At 43.8% G+C, this 19,254-nt stretch overlaps 1 protein-coding gene across 15 annotated transcripts in view; it reads right to left on the bottom strand.

Moving 5' to 3' along the window:
* The window catches only part of LOC144318267 (uncharacterized), a 158,306-nt gene that overhangs the window by 16,925 nt on the left and 122,127 nt on the right, over window positions 1–19,254 (bottom strand). For 6 of the 15 annotated variants that reach the window (XR_013384083.1, XR_013384081.1, XR_013384084.1 and 3 more), the window contains 5 exons: window positions 15,722–17,179; window positions 15,326–15,389; window positions 14,537–14,664; window positions 2,193–2,353; window positions 424–1,270 (listed from right to left, as the gene is read on the bottom strand). Coding sequence is in view for 9 of the 15 variants with exons in the window: in XM_077905032.1 (XP_077761158.1) it covers window positions 17,017–17,179 (163 nt within the window). In the remaining 6 variants the exon portion in view is untranslated. The other 9 variants (XM_077905026.1, XM_077905027.1, XM_077905029.1 and 6 more) reach the window with 5 other exon arrangements.

Here is a 19,254-nt window from a genome sequence, read left to right as displayed (position 1 = left end):
AATACAAGAAACACCGTTTTACAGACTTCAAATTCCTCTGGGGGTTTTTTTTGTGTGTGTTTTTTCTCCCCCTCTCCTCATCTCTCCTGGAAAAAAAAAAAAAAAAGCCTCTGTTGCTCTGTCAGTCCCTTCTTTTATGTGCTACAGAACACCTGGTGGCCAATTGCTAGGTGGAGGATAATTAGCCCCTCAATTATCACCAGTTTATTTTCACCTGTTCCACTAGCATTTCCCTAGAACTTGAAGCCTGTCTAATTAGTCTTTTCTGACCCATTCCCCACCATCAGACTCAAGAAATAGCCCTTTTACTAAGTAATTAACCCATGGTAGGCCAATCCTTCAGCTTTTGTTTCAACTCCTGTTGGAATCATTAGAATCAAATGAACAAAGAAACATCGTGGGACAGGGTAATAAAAAACTTACAAGTCCTGTCTTCCTTCTCCCTTCGCCAGCTTCTAAATCCAAATTACAGAAATCTTAAGCACAGTGACATTTAGTCAGACACATATGTGCTTGCTGTTGAATGTCTCGAAAGAGCAAAACAGCGCCGCCAGAATCATCAAGTTCAGTTCTCTGAAATGCCAGAGGAAATATGGTGTTTATTTTATACCTAAAAGGTGAAAGAGATCAAAAAGAATCCAAATTTTAAAATGCAGGCCAAGATCTCAACTTGTAAAACCTTTTCAGGACGCTTTAATGGAGTCTAACAATTTCCTCTTTGCATTAGTTTGACCATCTTTGACCATTTTCCCCAAACCATTTATGCGCATACACGGAAATCCTTATTTTGTTTGATCGCACAAGTCGATGGCAAAGTCCAGCAACGATTTCCACGAACTTCAGGGACGTCTCATGTTCACTCATTCAGCCAACAAGTATTGTGGAGAGCGGCTTTATAGCATGAAGTCCCAGGGACACAAAGACAATGGAAGGTCTCTCCATTGGTGAAGTTGAAAGCCTACCGTATCTCTAAGTACCGTCGACTCAAACAAACAAAAATGAGGGTCTTGAAGCCACACACAAGTGCTTAAAACTTGACAGACAATATTCATTCTGCCATTTTCTATTCCTTCTTCCCAATAGTATTCCAAGGTCCTTTGAGGAACCATTTCTTTTATGCCACAGAGACCGGCTTAGGGCGCATGTCCAAATGTGAACCCGTGAGAGCCAAGCTCAGGACGTTTGTTCCACTGTTGCGGGTCTCTCTTCCTCACTGAAAATCAGAAGATGTGAGCTGACGCCGCCATCTTGTAACCATTTGGGAATAAAGCTAAAAGTAAAGAGCAAAGATATAAAATAAGGGAAAGGAACCCCTGGCAACATCATGTAGACCCTGTTGAAGTGACTTCCCAAGGTAGGCCTTATGCTGGTTTCGGTTTGTTTCTGTTTTTTTGGTTTTTGTCATATGAGTTGATAAGTATTCTCTGTACCTTCGACTACCGGGGTTTGGACTTCGGTAGTTGTATCCCTAAGTATTCTAATTGATACAGATGTCTCGCTAACATCACGAGTAACAGCTTAAAGTAGTTATGTTTTCTTTGAAGTAATTAAAGAAGGACCTAGGTCTTATCTGTTTATTGAACTTTTATCATCCAAAGAAGAAAATGTCTATTTTTCCATCCATAAATGTATTTTATACTTGCTTTTCACCTGTAAACATTCTGGTTTCTTTCTGGACTATAAATTTGCTGGTGTGAATCATGTATCCTATACATGCGTTGCCAAGAAGCCGCATCCTTTATTCTTACAGCACACCACGTGCCCTGCGGTTTGTAACACAGCAGCTGTTACTCTCTCAAGTCGAATAATTTTACATTTACCTCTATGTCTTCCATTCGTTCCACAAACACTTACTGGACGGGACCTAGGTCACGGTTGTGGTAATCCAAAGATGAATAGGAAGGGTCACGGCTTTTGAAGGGTCTCCCAGGCTCCTCAGGAGAGCACACAGGGACACGCAGGGATGACAGTACTGAGTGGTGACAACCATAGTGGGGCTTTTTTTTTTCCCCCATTGTGGGGCTTTGCGCCTCTCAGGTGCTGCACCCACCACGGCACCACTCTTGCCATCACTTCTTACATCAACACACCAGCAAGTCCTATTGGCACTGTCCCCCAAACCTTCCCCAGATCTGACAATGTCTTGTAGCTTGGTTCTTAAAACCCTAGTCCAAGCAACCGTCACTACTCACCTGGACCGCAACAGTCGGCTCCCAACTGGTTTCCCGGCCTCAGTGCTTATGACCTCACCATCCTCCTCTGGGCTCCAGACAACAGCCCAAATGATCTTCTCCAAGCACAAATCAGATCAATCCACTCTGCTGCTGGAAACACTCCAGTGTCTTTTGATGGCCTTTAGGAGGACAGAAAAAAACCCTGAAGACCTTACCACACCTGGCCAGGCCCCACAGGACCTGACTCCCACCCCCCTCTTCAGCATCGGTTCCTGCCACGCTCTCCATCGTCTGCCTTCACCCCAGAAATGCTAACCCTGACTTCCTGCCTCAGAAATGCCAGGCCCGCTCCCCTCTCAGGGCCTTTCTACCCGCTGCTCCTCAGCCTAGAATGGTTTTCTGTAAGCCTGGAAACCAGAGAAATAGCGAAGGAAGTTAAGGATGATACAATTTTTGGGAAATGAGGGGAACGGCTCAATGAATAAAATGTAGGCTATATGAGTTAATGGGACATTTGAAGGAAGTACAATAGCTCGAGGAATTACTTCAAATGTGTTTTCTGTAATATTCTGCAAACTGACCACCAGGCCGCAGAGCGGAGCAGTGACAAATAGGGAGAAGTTAAATTCTAGGACTATTTTCAGTTGCTCTCTCTAGGCTGTGAGATTTGTGCTTATTGAACGTTATTATTAGTGACCTGGAAAGAAAACAATCCATATCATGGTAATGGAACTGTAAGTAACCCTAAATTGAGTTTTATTGTAAATATTAGTAAGGACCCAATTCTCAAGTCATACCGATCACCTCAAAAATCTAAACTGACCTCGAGGATTTGATTTGAACTCTTTTACAAATACAAATATTTGCATCAAATTCAGTTGAATCTAATCATTCATCACAAAGGAGAAAGCTGAAGAGCTAAAGGGACCTCTGGAAGATACCGAGCCGCAAATTAGACACCACTTGAGAATTCAAAAGAATTTTGTTTTGCTTGTTGTTTAAGTTTTCTGAATAGATGAGGCACTTATTGAGCGTCTACTATGTGCAAAGAACTCTATGTAGCAGTTCGTTTTCTCTTTCGTTTAACCTGTAACGTGTCTGTCGTCTCCATTTTCCAAGGGAGAGAATTGATGGAAGTGAAACCTACCAGTGGACCTACCTGTTCCCAAAGTTCTTTCTCATCATCAACATGTTTCTGCTGTAGACCCTAAGATACAAAGCACTGCACAGGCTCATCAGAAAAGACCATTGTACTTTGCTTAACACTTGGCGACACACCCCGGGAAAGCCAGTGGGAGCAAACAAAGGTGAGGAACCCTTAAAAAGGACTCCTCGATGAAAAATGAAACCAAAAGAATATGCAGCCCATAGCTAAGAAAGCAACAGTAGGAGAAAAAAAAAATTTTTAAATATCAACCAAGAAGAGAATATTTTATAAACTGAAATGAAATAAATTTTCACACCAAACAGCAAAGAAAAACACTACCTGCCAGTGAGCTTGTAAAGGACGCCTCCCATACACCGGGGCATTTAGAAGCAGACTGATGAACAACGGAATGAATGAATGAGTGAGTGAATGAAGGAGCGAATAAATTAACAAAGGTACGTTGCTGAAAACAATCTTGAGCTCGCAGAACCGGGGCTCCAAGGAAAAACTCAGCCATGAATTTAGGATCATCATCATTTTTTTTTTCTTTCCATGCCAAGAATTCTGCGTTTCTCAAGTAATTCCGTGTTACCTTTCAACAAAGTAAATGAGGTTTTAATTGGCTCCCTTCCTTGAACTAGAAGACAGGCCCCGGGTATCGCCATCAGTAGGAACCACTTCACCAGGATTTTATGGGAACTGGGGCGTTACGTCTCTAGTATTTTCAGCCTTCACATCTTTAATTTTTGTCAGGCGGCACTGTAACAAGATCCCTGAAGTCGGTGTGCTACCAGAGGGGGGAAAAAAGTGAAATAAAGAAAGCATCCATATAAAGTAAACAAGTTAGAAAGGCTCATTTTTCATTTGTTAACTAGCCTCCACACGGCTGTTGGCTGTGACAACAAATGATTTAATGAGTCCAATTTAAAATAGTCTTGTCTGTATAAGATAGATGTCTTGGAAAATACTTTTTAAAATCTCACAGCTATGGCCAAGGCTGCCCCAGTACACCCCGAGAAAACCTGCCGGGCCGGCCCAGTCTCTTGCCTCGATTTCTCGGTGGGCCAGACACCAGCACCAGCGAGGGCCGGAGGCATCCCGATCGTCCCTGTGAGCGCTCCTACTAGGAACTGTTAACGACACGGTGCAGAAATACCAGCTTAAAAAAAAAAAAAAACATAAAAATGTATCAGCTGTATGGAAAAGTGATCAGTGGCGAGGGCCTTTCTGAACTACCAGTTGGTCTCGTCTTGAGTCCCTTAAGTGGCCCATTAAGAGTGATGCTTTGCCAGGAAAGGACAGTGATGGGGAGAGCCAGGTGTGCAGCGCACGGGGACGGGGACGGGACCCGGCTGGGGGTGGGCACCCTCCAGGTGGCCGCAGGTGCTTTCACAGGGCTTGTGGATACTTAGGTGGAGGCCCTATTCCCCAAGCCCACGAACGCACGTCTCCCTCCCCAGGGACATTCCTTGGCTTGCAAGAGTGGAGCAGGTAAGGAGCGTCAGAGCTGAGTTCGCACGATGCTTCCCCTCATGTAAAGAGCAATTGCATCTTTCTGATCCTCCTCTGACAACAGGTAAAACACATTATGGAGCTTCTGAGAGGGTCAGATGGATCCAATTTTGTTGAATGACCTGCCTCGGCTCAGAACTAAGTACCTTGTTTTGTTCTTAGAACATGAATAAGCCTAAATGTGATTAGTCTCAATGGGTAGCTCTATTTTTTTTTTTTTTTTTTTGGAATGTCTCGCGGAGGGTGATTATCCAGAATTAACCTTCAGAAATGAGATTGCCTAAAGTCACCTCCATAATAATATTCCAATTTGCTCAAAATGTTTTAAGGTTTCGAGAACAAGAGGCTTGAGCACCAGTGCTGAAGGATGTCTACTCTAAATAATAAGGCTAGAAGCCCAGAGAGCAGATGTGCTTCAGAGGCAGACTCACGAGAGAATTATTCAAGAAGTCAAAGAAATGAGAAAAAGCAATGTCAAAATATTTCCACGTTAAAAAAGTAATTAACATATACTGCATAAATTAAAGAAATGTAGACAAACAGACCTAGCCATAATACAAATACCTTTCCAAGCCAAGTTTTAGTTTAGATAAATATAGTTTCATGCAAGTAGAAAAATTTAGACCACTTCTCGAAGGCGCACGCGTGTGTGTCTGTCTTCCCTGACTTCTGTAGGGATCTCAAGGAAAGCAGCGGAGGAGGGAGTGGGAGAAACAAATGGTACCAGGAGGGTTGAGGAAATTACCAACTGTCTAGCCCGTGCGGGGCGCCCGCCTCCCCGAGCTCTTGTTGTGGTCCACACCTCAGGCCAGCACTGGAGCAGGCTGTTCTTTGGGGTTTGTTTGTTTGTTTTTAAGATTTTATTCATTTATTCATGAGAGACACAGAGAGAGAGAGGCAGAGACACAGGCAGAGGGAGAAGCAGGCTCCATGCAGGGAGCCCGACGTGGGACTCGATCCCGGGTCTCCAGGATCACGCCCTGGGCCAAAAGCAGGTGCTCAACCGCTGAGCCACCCAGGGATCCCTGTTCTTTGTATAAACTAGTGGAAAACAAATTTTAAAATGTCAAATGCTGCATGCTATTTTCACACTCCATACTTGTTCCTTCAGTCTTGGATGATTAAAAAAAAAAAAAAAAAAGAGAGAGAGAGAGAAAGAAAAGGAACCAAATTTACTAAGAAGCCTTTGTGTGGGTAACTAATGACCTCTCCTCAATCTAACCATATACACGATGCGGCAGCCCCAAAACTTTTTTTTGGGGGGGGGGTGTTTTTGAAATGGCAATGCAATCAGAGGTCTAACCTCGAATCATTTGCATTCATTTATTGTAGTACAAATATATCATTAATAACTGATATTTGCTTCGTTGGAGTCTGGCATCGTTGGTAGTTGCGAGTGATATTATTTTGATCCTTGATTTGTGTCCTGTAGCGTGCAACTTCCCTTCTGATCTCATTCTGCTGTTCTAGCTTCTCTTTGATTTCTTGTTTTATTTAATTTTATTCTTAAGTCATTTCATAGCATAAATCTCTTGTGAGGAATTTCTGTCTGTTCCTTGGGTTTTTGTTTCTTCAAAGCTGGGTTGAGTCGTTTGCATTGTAAATTTTTTAAAAAAACAAGGTTTTTTTAATTTTTTTTTTTAGGTTGCTAAGATAGCTGTGCGAAGGCATTTTTTTTCCCCATTTGTTTATCCTTGAGCAGTTGTATCCCAATTCTCTAATTTTATTTATTTTCATTTCTGTAGCATGAATATCTCCCTGATTCCTTCTCTCAATATCAGAAACCGGTTTGTTTTCTCTTCCAAGCCACCCATGTACTTTGCGGTGTTAGAGTGTTTATGTTCCCTGCACACTTTCTGTAATGTGAGGACCTCGCATGAAGAGCTCAGAGTTGCCATACGCTCATCTGCAGTCTCTTCTATAAGCCAAGGCTTCTGGTCTGCTTGAATTTGTTAAAGGCCCTACGCTATAGCTAAAATTCCTCTAATTATGGAAAATATGCTACTTCCCAAGGAATCGGACATCAGGTTGGTCCTTAAAATCAGTACTAGGATTGCTTCTCTCCAATATCTATCCCTTTGCTTTTTTGTGAAGTCATAGAACTCCTGATCTTGAGATGTGCTCACTGCTCATCAGAATAAAGACTACATATTTGTATCTCCCTTACACTCGAGTGTAGTCACCAATTTCTGGTTGGTGGGATGCAAGTAAAGTGTGAAAGCTTTCAGGAACCTTCCACAAAAGGCAATATGCTTGTTCTTTTCTCCATCTCACTGCTTAGAATGTGAAAGTCACCTTCTACATGAGGTCCGAACGACAAAAGTGGATCACAAAGGGAGGAGAAGCCTCAAGTGGCCCCTAATACGCAGCATCATAACCCAAACTAAGGTCGCCTTCTGGGACATTTATGCGAGAAATAAATATGTGCATGTCTTAACTAGCTACTATTTTCAGTTCTCTGTCATTTGTAGCCTAATTTTTACCTAGAGAATACAACCTCTTTCAGAGAAAATCAGCACTTGGTCATTTCTATGGTTTCATACTGTCAACCAACCAGTTTGAGAAAGGAACACAGAAGTATGTGCTCCTAAGGTCCCTGTGATTGTTCACTATATGTATCAATTGGACTGGGCCATGGGTGCCCAGATACTTGGTCAAACTTATTTAGATAGTGTCCATGACGGTGTTTTGGATGAGATAAACATTTGAATCTGTAGGCTGAATAAAGCAGATTGCTCTCCCTAATGTAGGTGAGCCTCATCTAATCAGTTGAAGGCTTGAATGTAACAAAAAGGCTGACCTTCTTTTGAGTAGGAGGAAATGCCTTCCTGACTGTCTTCAAGCTGAAATATCAGTTTTTTCCTGGCTTAAGATTCAAACTGAAACATTGGGTCTTTCTGGACTTCAAATCAGCTGGCACTTAGATCGTAAGCACACCATTGGCTCTTCTGAGTCTCCAGTTTGCCAACCACATATCCTGGGACTTCTCAGCCTTCATAGTGCATGAGCCAATTCCACACACACACACATATGTATATATTTGTATATGTATGAGAACCCTGACTAATACAGTCCTTGAATACGTCTCCTCACTTCCAAAAAAAGGGAGGGTTCCAATGAATAGGTGGGTATGATCTCTAGGGAGTATCTGGCCATCAATAAACGTATCTTGGGACTTAGGAACAAAACTGATTACAGAAGCTGATGAGGTCACAGTTGAGCCAAGGCTCACAGTCAGACATGACTGTCATATGGAACTAGATGGCATCCTACACATTATTTGTATTCACTGATTTATATGGGGGTTGATCTACAACATAGTGAGAATAATTCAGATTTATATACACAGACATATTTTTTTTGGATTGGATTGGGAGAGGGAGAAAGTGAGGTTGCCAGATGGCACAGAAATATGTCAACCCCCCTGAGAAAGAATTCATACCGAGGGAAAAAGGAATCTAGAATGGCAATTTCATGAAAGGGTTTGAGGGTTACATGACAGTAAAGAGATAGTGAGGTGGCAAATGATAAAATTTCACCCCAATCTGGCTGCCCTGGTGGCCATATATACTCCATGGAGATAAAGAATCATGAATGTGAAGAGAAAGCGGATCTCTCCCTAAATAGCTTAACATTTCAAGACCCAAACAACCTCTGCTAACCTTGTATGTGAATATTTTGTGCCTGTAGGAGACTGCCAAATTTTATAGTGCCATAAAGATTCAGAAGCTTCAGAACTAGGATGAATCAGCAGAAGCCTTAGTGACTTTAGTAGAAGCAAAAATGAAATGGTGTAATAGACACACTAATATACAGAATTAGGGAAAAAAAAAAAAAAACAACTCTTCTGGATTTCCCAAAATATTTGTGGGATGGTGGAACTTTGAAAGGTACCAAAATTCCTACATGAGCTTAGAAATGAAGGGCCTGGGTATTGATAAAATTGACCTCATTCATGCCCATGGACTGGTAAGATCTTGGAACTTCTGGGTGATGATGGGCTTCTTGCAGACCTCCCACAGTGGTGTCCTAGACACAAAGCCTGTAAATAAATAACCTGTTTGTTGTTCTAATCTGGATGAAACAACTTTTTCTTTAGGAGAAGAGTATGGAGGACTAAGGTCCAAGGGGCTTTTGTACTTCATGGTTCAGTCTAGTTGATTATACTCTTATAAATAAAATTGTCGTTAAAATGGAGCACATTTTCAGGATTCCGGGATTCCTGTCATGTCGAGCTATATCTCAAGGCTTTTCAGAAACTGAAGTAAAAGTAAAAGCTTTTGAGAAAACTCTTCTCTTGTTTTCATCTGAGTCCACTGCCTTCTGCCTGCCATTGGCAATATCCTCGTTAACCTTGCTCTGTAATACTATGGCCTATGATAGTAGAAAATGAGGGAGATGTGAGTTTCTCGAAGGAAAGATGCACAATGGTGTTATATTCACTTCCTGCTTTGGTATTTAAGTCCAAAAGGGCCTAATTTGTTTCAGTCTTTCTGAAACTGGTCATTCAGTAAATACTTCTTTGGACATTTTTTGGACATTTATGTACGTAGCACGAGGCTAGCTTCTGGGAACTCCATCGTAAGCTAAACAGACTCAGTCCCCATTTGTATGGAGCATACAAATTGGTGAAAATATACATAGGAACAGGTCCACAGACAACTACAATACAATGTGCAGGAGCCATATCATGTTATGCTGTGATAGATCATATTATATTGTATTATATTATATAGAACAGAATGATATAGTACAGTTTTTAAAATCATGTATCCTGAAGCCATTGTTTCAAACTTCAGCTTATGCTATTTGCTTATTATTTTCTTAGTTTGCTGTATGAATAGATAAGCGTAAAACATTCATTAGGTGCTAAATAATTCTTAGCCACCATCATTGGCTCTGTACTTTCTCTGATATTGCCTGTTTTATACTGCCATTATACATATGTTGTCTGTTCCATACACTGTTGCAATTATTATTGTTGTTGTGGCTGTTGTTGTTTATAATGGTGACCACCACCGCCCTGAAATCTCCTCTAGTGGCACACGTTAATTTTTGTGGGATTTTCTTTTAAGCTTCTTTTTACAGTTCTAGGGCAAGAGATTCTCAGAAAATGTTACTCACAGGAAATCCATTGCCTGGTAATCTGAAGAGGCAAAATGTTGTTGTTAATCTATTCCTTCTAAAAATTAGTTGTAATCATTATCCATCCAGCAGACAGTCCCTTCTCTCCTGGTTTTCCTACCTGGTTTTCCTTCCTCTCCTGGTTTTCTGAGGGCTAGGCCCTCAGAGAGGTTCAGTGGCAGATTCTTTGTGACTCTTGGTAAGTTCAGCGGTAGTATTGCCAGAAGGGTAACTGTCATTAGTGTCTCATCAAACTTGATGGGCATTACCCGATCTTTGAACTTGTGTGTCTACAAAATCAACAAACTGAAATGACTCAGTTAATGACTCACCAGAGCTGTCCCTAACAATAATATATTCTCTACATAACACTAAGATCTTGCTTTTTGTATTTCCTTAGTTTAAAATAAAATTAATGTTCTTATTTCAACCTCTGCTGGCGCATATCCCTGATGTGGAAAATTCAACCAAGAAAAAATGATAGCGTTGTCTCTCTCTCTCGCACTGTTTGGCAGTTTTAGTATTCCCAAACAGAAATCCTGGTGGGAAAAGAAACTGCCTTGCTGTATCTATAATTTATCAACATGGAAACATTGTGGTTCTAATCATAAAACTTGAGAGGTCAGTCTTATCTCCACAATTGTGCTCTGAAGAATTTCTAATAGGAGGGAAGGTGTTTCCTAAGAATAAACTTATAATTACTCAAAGCTGGTGAGAGGAGAAGGGATGCAGATATGGAACATTCTATGAAGATAAACGTAAAATCTGTAGCATTGGGGAGGGTGATTATAGGGCATGAGCAGAGGAAAGAGTAGAGAGGGAGATAGCAACCCCAAAATGTCTACCAAAGAGCAGCAAACAGTGAGGAGGGGGAGGCTGAGGGCTGTCTTGAAGCTACAGTTGTATAGCAGGGATAGCAGGGTCATGCCTTCACCTGAGTGGATTTAATGGGGGGTAGTGTTGGAGATGCCTTCAGGAGAACATGGGAGGGCTCAGCCTCATAAATCCCTTTTGAAATCAGCACTAGGGAGGAGTGGAAAAGGTGAGGAAAGTAAAAACATGATCTAGACCAGGGTGTGTTCAACATTAAGTAGCTACGATGGAGCAGATGATAAAGTCAACACATACAGCCCACGGCCCTTGCAGAGACTGGATTACTCTGCCTTGGGGAGCAGGCTGTTACCTCTAAAGTGAGGAAATGCTAAATCTAATTAGAAGGCTTGGCATTTGCTCCACCCTCTTTTCTCATGATGTGCTTATTCTTAGACCATGCTCTTTAAGAACATTCACAGAAAAACAACAGTTCAGTCAATATTTCCTGAGCATGTCTACACGTCGCCACATCACAGATGCCCCATTCATGCGAAACTGTTGTCACAGTACCTGGCTTAGTGGTTGGCCTATTGTATACCCATATCTTCCTCCCTAGGTTGCAGCCTTTACCAAAGCCCATTTCTATCTCAGTTATCATTAGTAATAATAACTGTTAGCTACTATCAGCTCATCACTTATTTTCTGCCAGGCACTATGCATTTAACCTTCTTAACCACCTATGAAGTACTTATTCTTTCACTTATGCATACAGTTCTATTTCTGGAGCACCTAATTGGGTCGAGTACTGTGCCAGCCACTAGAACTAGATGAGCAAACCACACACACTCTGGGCCAGCTTGATGAAGCTGATTTTCTAGTAGAGGAAATCAGCTATAAACAAGCAAACAATGAGACCCAAAAAAATGTTAATATGGTAATTATAACAAATAATGTATCCATTTTGATAAATAAGGTCAGAGAGAATGACTAGATGATGAGGGAGATGGGAAGCAGAGGGCTACTTTAGATAAGGTGGGCAGTAAAGGCTTCCGGGAAGAGGTGAATTTGAATAAACATTGGAATGTGCCTTCATATGACAGTACAAAGGACGCAAGTGGAGAAAGGTGCTTGGCTTGCTTGAAAAACAGAAAATAGACCACTCTGAAGGAAGCACATGAGAGGTTAGAATGAGTTTGTGTGGGTAGAGGGGAGTCAGATCATGTAGGTCTGGGCTCTAAAAATTTGAATTTAATTCCATGAACAAAGGAAAGCACTGGCATGCTTATCTCCATTTACTCAAGTGACAGTTGAAGAAACTCAGGCTTAGTGATGGCAATTTAACTGGTTTAGAGTCCCCCACCTCATAAGCAATGGAGCTGGGATGTGCACGCCGATCAGTCTGATGCCAGACGTTAGTTCCTGGTTTTTATCCTGGATAGAGTGCTCCCTACACTGTGCATTAGCCAACACCACCACCACCACCACCACCGCCACCACCAGAATCATCATTGTCATCATTAGTTTACAGATGAGGGCTTTAGATTCTCAGGAACCTGCCTGAAGTCATAGCCAGTAAGTGGAAGGGGTTAGCATTTAAGCCCAGGATCTCTAATTCCAGAGGAGTTTGAGGTAGGGCGTGCAAACCCAGCACCTGTACAGTTTCTAGCGGATGGCAGGCATTCAGCAAGTACTTCCTGAGAAATGAAGAAATCAGGAAGTATACAACACCATACTCAGCTCCAAGGAGAACTGAAACCTTTGATAGAGACCCTATCTTTAAAATGCTTAAAAACTGGGATAAAGTAGGGATTACAGGTTAGTTAAATGTACAGATAACCACACCAGAAGGCAAAATTCTTGCTTGCTTGCTTCTTTCCTTCCTTCTTTTTAAGCAAATGTTTATTGGCTTCCTGCTATGTCTCTGACCCTCCCAAGCCCCAAAAGAACAAAGAATTATTGAAAGCGCAACACAGTAACTTAAAAGTAGGATATCTTGCCCATCGCTTGTCTTGGTGAATCAAAAAGACTTCACGGAAAGGCCCCAAAAAAGGAGTACACTTTTAACAGATGAAAATGTGGGGACATTCGTTACACAGACCATCGTCTGATAAACTTCAACTGAACTTTGAACAAGGAGTTAAAGAATAGAGAGTTCAGGGAACTGCTAAGTTCTATATTTTCAAGTCTTTGAAGTGAAGAGGAGCGTTTAGTGATGGGTACCCATTCTCAAGATCCCTTCTATTGTTTTATATTCGTTCCATGGGAGAAGGAAAGATGCTGTCTCTTTTCACTGCTGAATAAGACAGCCTCTGGATCAGCACCTTTCACACGGAGGTACTCCGTAAGGTGTGTTGAATACACGAGTGAATGTGTTTCTGTGGATTTCTGTCACAAAACTCACATCTGCTTATTAGGAATGATATTTTAAACCTCTTACCCAGTGACTTGCAAGGAGACAGTCTTGCACCCACGAGAGGCGTTTTGAAAACTGTGGAAATGCTTCTGGTTAGCATGAAGCATAGGAGACAGCAATGGTGTATAATATGTAGAGGCCAACAGTGCGGAGGGCGGTCTCGTATGACGGAACACTGACCCACGCCGCACAGGACTTCTGAATGTCACATCAAATAGTCACGGAGGTAAAACACCCACTTACAATTATCTGAAGTCATACCTAATCCCATCTTACAAATAAACTCAAATAAGGTGTACGCAGTTTGTTATAACCTGAGGGAGCTTGGAAATAAATCCTTCTGCGGTTAAGCATCTGATAAGAACCCAACCTTGCCGAATCCTTGATTACAGCCTTAGGAGACACCTAACCAGAGGCTCCACTGTGCCGTGCGCACATTCCTGACCCACAGAAACTAAGTGACAATAAATATGTGCTGCTGGAAGCCATGAACTTTGTGGTAATCTGTTAAGCAGCAATAGAAAACTAATACAGCCAGGGTAAGTGATTTGCCCCAATTTGTATAACTAGTAAGTGATGAGTATAAAAAAAAAAAAAATCAAACGCAGTTCTGTGTCCAATGCCAGTGCTTTTTCAATTATCAGACACTTTAAGATTGGGAGAAGAGAGGTGAAGATGGCTTGTGTTGAATAGCCTCAAGGAACTAAGAGAGGCGACAATATGCCCAAAGCAGGACAGAACATACCATTCTGGTGCCCAGGCAAGTGGTCTAGCTGAGAGATACAGATTTATAAAAAGCTATATGTTTTTGGTGTGTAGCCAGGAGCATGAATGAAATCACCTCCAGAGAGTAGTAAAATCATGCAGAGCACGGATGAATATTTAAGGGGTGCACAGAAGTGAAATTAGAGAAGGAAGAGGAATATTTACAGGGTTCAGAGGGAACCTATAAGAACAATACCTTGGAAGTCAAAGGTGGCATTTCTAAAAACAAGAAGTCAGGGTTCGATGGCACAGAAGCAGCAGAGGGGTCGGTCAGAAGAGGGCCCCGGAAAGGGTCGAAAAAGTAAATATTAAATAGTAAATATCTAACTATGAAGAAGCCCTTTGGTAAAACAGGACGACGGAAGGCATGTGATCTACAGGGTGGTTCTGGAAACCTTCAGACATCTGCGGTCAGCACCCGGGACAAGACTGGGTTTAGAAACGTTCAGCTGCATCACACGCCGTAGGATGAACCTAGATCCACTCAGCTCAATTTAGCTCCACAAACATTGACCGAGTATCTCTAGTCACATAGACTAAGCGAGGATGGTTGTGAAGATTCACTTAACGACACTTCATTCCACTCACATTTTTCCAGCTCAGGGACAATATGGAGGCACTTTATCACATCTTCTGCTGAGTTCAAGACAAGATGTGTGTACACGTTTCCCTGATCCATGGCTCTGCGGGCCGTCTCCCATGTGGATTTCAGAAGCCTGCAAAAGTTTTCACATGTGAAATACAAATTATGTCTCATAGCTGAGTACAGCCACACCACAAGGAACTTAGGAGATTAGCTTAGCAGCATTTTCTTTTTTTTTAATTTATTTATTCATGAGACACACACACACACACACACACAGAGGCAGAGACATAGGCAGAGGGAGAAGCAGGCTCCACGCAGGGAGCCCGACGTGGGACTCGATCCAGGGTCTCCAGGATCACGCCCTGGGCCGAAGGCGGTGCTAAACCGCTGAGCCACCTGGGCTGCCCATCAGCAGCATTTTCTTAATTCCATGGGAGCCCCTATTTTTCCCTCCTCTCAGATATGTGCCCTGGTTTCTAAAAACTCTGAAGGAAACTTTTTTAACAGCAATGTAAGTTTTATAATAAACCATAGCTGTGTTATTGCTGCTTACGTTTTTTTATTTTTCAACCTGATTAACAAAATTGCAATTTTCCAGACTTCTCTGGTATGAGCCTGGAGCAATGTATAAACCAACGGGTTTTTAAAACTTTATTTTTTATTTTTTAGAAATTTTGCCTGGGGGCCGAGAACCTACTAACCTGAAAGTAATGGTCACTGATAAAGAACAGAGTGTTAGACAAAATACGATACGCAGAATCACTGCATGGTTACAAATAGCATTAGCTCACCCTTCACTAGAACAAGTGTCCAGGGAGCCTGGAGTGCCACGTCTGGGTAACACGGTCACAAAATCTAAGAAAAATTTCAGGCACGTTCATTCCTGGAAACAGATGCCTTACACACAAACTTACTGGTAGTTATAATCGTATTTATTCTGACTACACGTGTTTCCGTTAAAAGGAAATAGATACAACATGGAAGCGGAATTTAATACCAAGGCAGTCCGAATGTGAAAGTGGGAAGTTTCTAAGATTTTTAAAAAATACTTAGAAAGTGTCTACCAAATAGACACCAAATCAAAATTTCATTTGCGAAGTTTTGTTCATTGATGAGCTTCAAGCATCTAGAACCGCATCTGGCAAATAAGAGTCCAACGAGTTTAACAACAGAAATGGGGGCAGCACCTCATGAGGACGGGGAGCCTTGAGAGGAGCACAGGCCCCTGGGGAGAGTCTTCCACAGGAGCCCGTCGGGGGAGCGCAGGCCGCTGGGGAGAGTGTTCCACAGGAGGGTGTCCTAGGAGCGCAGGCAGCCGGGGAGAGTCTTCCACAGGAGCCCGTCAAAGGAGCTCCTGCCACCGGGGAGAGTCTTCCACAGGAGCGCGTCAAGGGGCTCCTGCCAGCAGGGAGAGTCTTCTGTGGGAGCCCATTGGATGAGCACAGGCCACCAGGGAGAGTCTCCACAGGAGCCCATCAAAGGAGCTCCCTCCGCCGGGGAGAGTCTTCCACAGGAGCCCAGTGGGGGAGCACAGGCCGCCGGGGAGAGTGTTCCACAGGAGCCCAGCAGAGGAGCGCCCACCGCCAGGGAGTTTTCCACGTGAACACACTGGGCAGGTGTCAGTCTTCCGCCTTCTCACTCTGCCAGAAGAGGCTGTCCTTAGAAAGGGCGGGTGCAGGTGGCACCTGCCAGGTGACACCTCTGAACAGTCAACCCCGAGGTTGGCACGTCATTGTGTCTCAATCATTTGAGTTGTCATTTTGTCATGGTCGTCGGTGGGAGTGGCTTGAGGGCAGGCTGGGGAAGGCCAGGTTCCTCGAGGCAGGGCAGCGCGAAGCCTGACCCAGGCTGTGCCCGGGAGGGAGAGCTTCACCCGTCGGGCAGCTGTAAGAGGATGCCACGGCCTGGGTGTCTCGCCGGCTGCCGGCGTGTTCCCTGCGGTCCTCAGGCAGGGAGTCCAGGACCAGGCTGCCAGCGGGTCAGGTATCTGGGGGAGCCCCTTACCTGTTTGCAGCCGGCGGCCTTCCCACCAGAGCCTCTCCTGGCCCAGAGCACGGGGAGCAAGCGCTCGCCCGGCCCTCCTGGTGGGGGCACCAGTCCCCGCAGAGGGCCCGGCCTCCTGACTCGGTTACCCCCAGAGGCCCGCCTGGAAAGCCTGGTAGCTCCGGGGCCGGGGCTCGGGGCAGCCGGAGCCTAGCTCCTAAAGGTCCCAGGGAAGCTTCCAGATGGGGACTGGTGGCCAGGCTCCTGCAGCACCGCAGGGGTGGAGGAGAGGCCGGGTCTCCCCTGCTGAAGGCCCAGGAGTGCGGTGGCCAGGAAGACCTCGGGAAGGGCGGCCTTACTCTCCCGCGCCCCGTGTTCTCCCCCACGGGTGCAGAGGCCTCACGGGCACGGCCATCAGTGTCCTTCACCTGAGTGTGAGGCGACGGATTCCGTGCAGGCAGGATGTCTGCACGAGGCCCCGTCTTCCCCGAATCTTCTCTTAGTTCGTGTTCCTCCGGGAGCTCCGCCCTCCTGCATTCTCACCGCGTGCAGGCCTGGTGCTGGCAGGTACTGTCCGTCCTCCACTCACGTCGGTGCATGCTGAGCTCCTCGGTGTCCTCGGTCCTCGGGGCGGACCAGCGAGGGACAGAGCGTGTCCGGGTCTGCGGGAGGAAACGACCACGCGGCTCGTCCCCGTTTGCACGGCCTCAGGTAGGCCCCCAGGCCCAGCCTGCCCCCACGCCGGGCTGCCGGCCCGAGGGGTTGCTGCACCCACTCAGGGGCACCCAGGTGGGGGGCCCGGGGCACCCCCGCCCGCTCCTTTGCTTTCCGCCCCAGCATACAAGCAAGGCCACAGACGGTTGGCCGTGCTCTGGCATAGACCCCACACAGCTGGGGGAGCCCTCTTTAAGCAAACTAACACAAAATTACAGGTGCATTATGAAGTAGGAAAGTCAAGGTGTGATCTCTATTCTAAACAAGAAATCACGACAAATTAACAAATTTAAAAAACTGGCAAATACCACAAAGCCCGTAATAATTAACACACATAATTGATCACCTGCCTGACATACCTCATAGAGATGGATTTCATTTATGTTCTTTGGCTGTGATTTTTTTTTATCACTTCTTTGTACAACGAAAAATTTAAAATATTGTATCCTCTAGAGAGAAGAGGGAGATAATTCAGTCTTTCCTCTAGCATGACCGATTGCATTGCTTTTAATGCTAGAAAAACTTGTTTCAGCTTCATCTATGAAAAAGAAACTTCTGAAAACTGTCAGTGAAAGTGGTCACATTATGTAACTTTTTATGATTATTGTATAATTTGGAAATATTTTATCTAATTCATTTTCCATATGAGCTGTAGGATTTCAAAGCATTTCCACCTTTCTTTGAATCCACAGATCATTCTCCAGTTTCCTGTTGATGTAATGAAGTCTCATAAATGAGCTGTTATTTTCAGGTTTGCCAGGATTTCATCTCAAATGTCTCTCCCAGTGTGTTCACATAATTTATCCTTCTTCATTAATTGGATATCAAAGGATCAAAGAATTTATTCAGTATTTTTCCTTGAACTTTCTCTCTTCCTCTTATTGAATGTTGGCGTCACCCAATGAATTTTTGTTACTACTATTGGCTTCTCAATGTTGGAATAATTTCTTTTAATGCCATCACTCAATTCCACTGCATCTGAGTCAGCTTCTATTACTTTGCATTCATATTTTCTCCCCAATCTTTTTTTTTAATGAATTACTTAATTTTTTTACAGATTTTTTTTTTTTATTCCTCAGAGACACAGATAGAGAGGCAGAGAGACACAGGCAGAGGGAGAAGCAGGCTCCCTGCGGGCAGCCCGATGTGGGACTCGATCCCAGGACCCCGGGGTCATGCCCTCGGCCTAAGGCCGAAGCTCAAGCACTGAGCCACCCAGGCGCCCCTTCCCTCAATCCTTAAAGAAAACTTAAAGATGATAGAATGACATTTTTTTATATACTTACACATCAGGAGGCTGTACTTCCCCACTTGTTTTATTGAGACATTTCAAAATCTCTTCAGAAGAGCAGGTAAAATGACACAGTTAAATTCATTTGCTTTCTCTACAAACTTTTTATGTATTCCAACTCTTAGAAAAAGAACACTTTAGGTCCTTAAACTATGCTTGAGTCTATCACACGAGGCTCAAGCAACTTTGCAACAGAACGATCCTTTTGTACATTGAGTTTTTTTTTTTTAATGAAAATATAAGTTGCATGTGCATTTAAGTACCCCATTGTTTAAAATACTCCAGGAGGGATCCCTGGGTGGCGCAGCGGTTTGGCGCCTGCCTTTGGCCCAGGGCGCGATCCTGGAGACCCGGGATCGAATCCCACGTCGGGCTCCCGGTGCATGGAGCCTGCTTCTCCCTCTGCCTGTGTCTCTGCCTCTCTCTCTCTCTCTCTCTGTGTGACTATCATAAATAAATAAATAAAATTAAAAAAAAAATACTCCAGGAGATGAACCTGAAAAGGAAACATAGCTGTTGCGAAATACTAGAGTAGTCAACGGCCTCAGGTACTGTCACGGCAGCTTTTTCTCTGACAAGATTAAAGAAATGAGCTGGCATGGCACATATTCTGCTTACTTATTAAAGTATTTAAAGAACGTTTGCAGCCCTTTGTCCCCACCTTTCATAACAGCTGCATTGTCATACAATTGATCGCTAGTGTTTTTCAGCAATTGGTTACCATTTTCCAGA

Source organism: Canis aureus, chromosome 8 (assembly GCF_053574225.1).
Source record: "Canis aureus isolate CA01 chromosome 8, VMU_Caureus_v.1.0, whole genome shotgun sequence".
NCBI lineage: Eukaryota > Metazoa > Chordata > Mammalia > Carnivora > Canidae > Canis > Canis aureus.
Note: the sequence above shows the minus strand (reverse complement) of the source record. Positions and strands in the feature narration are given on the sequence as shown.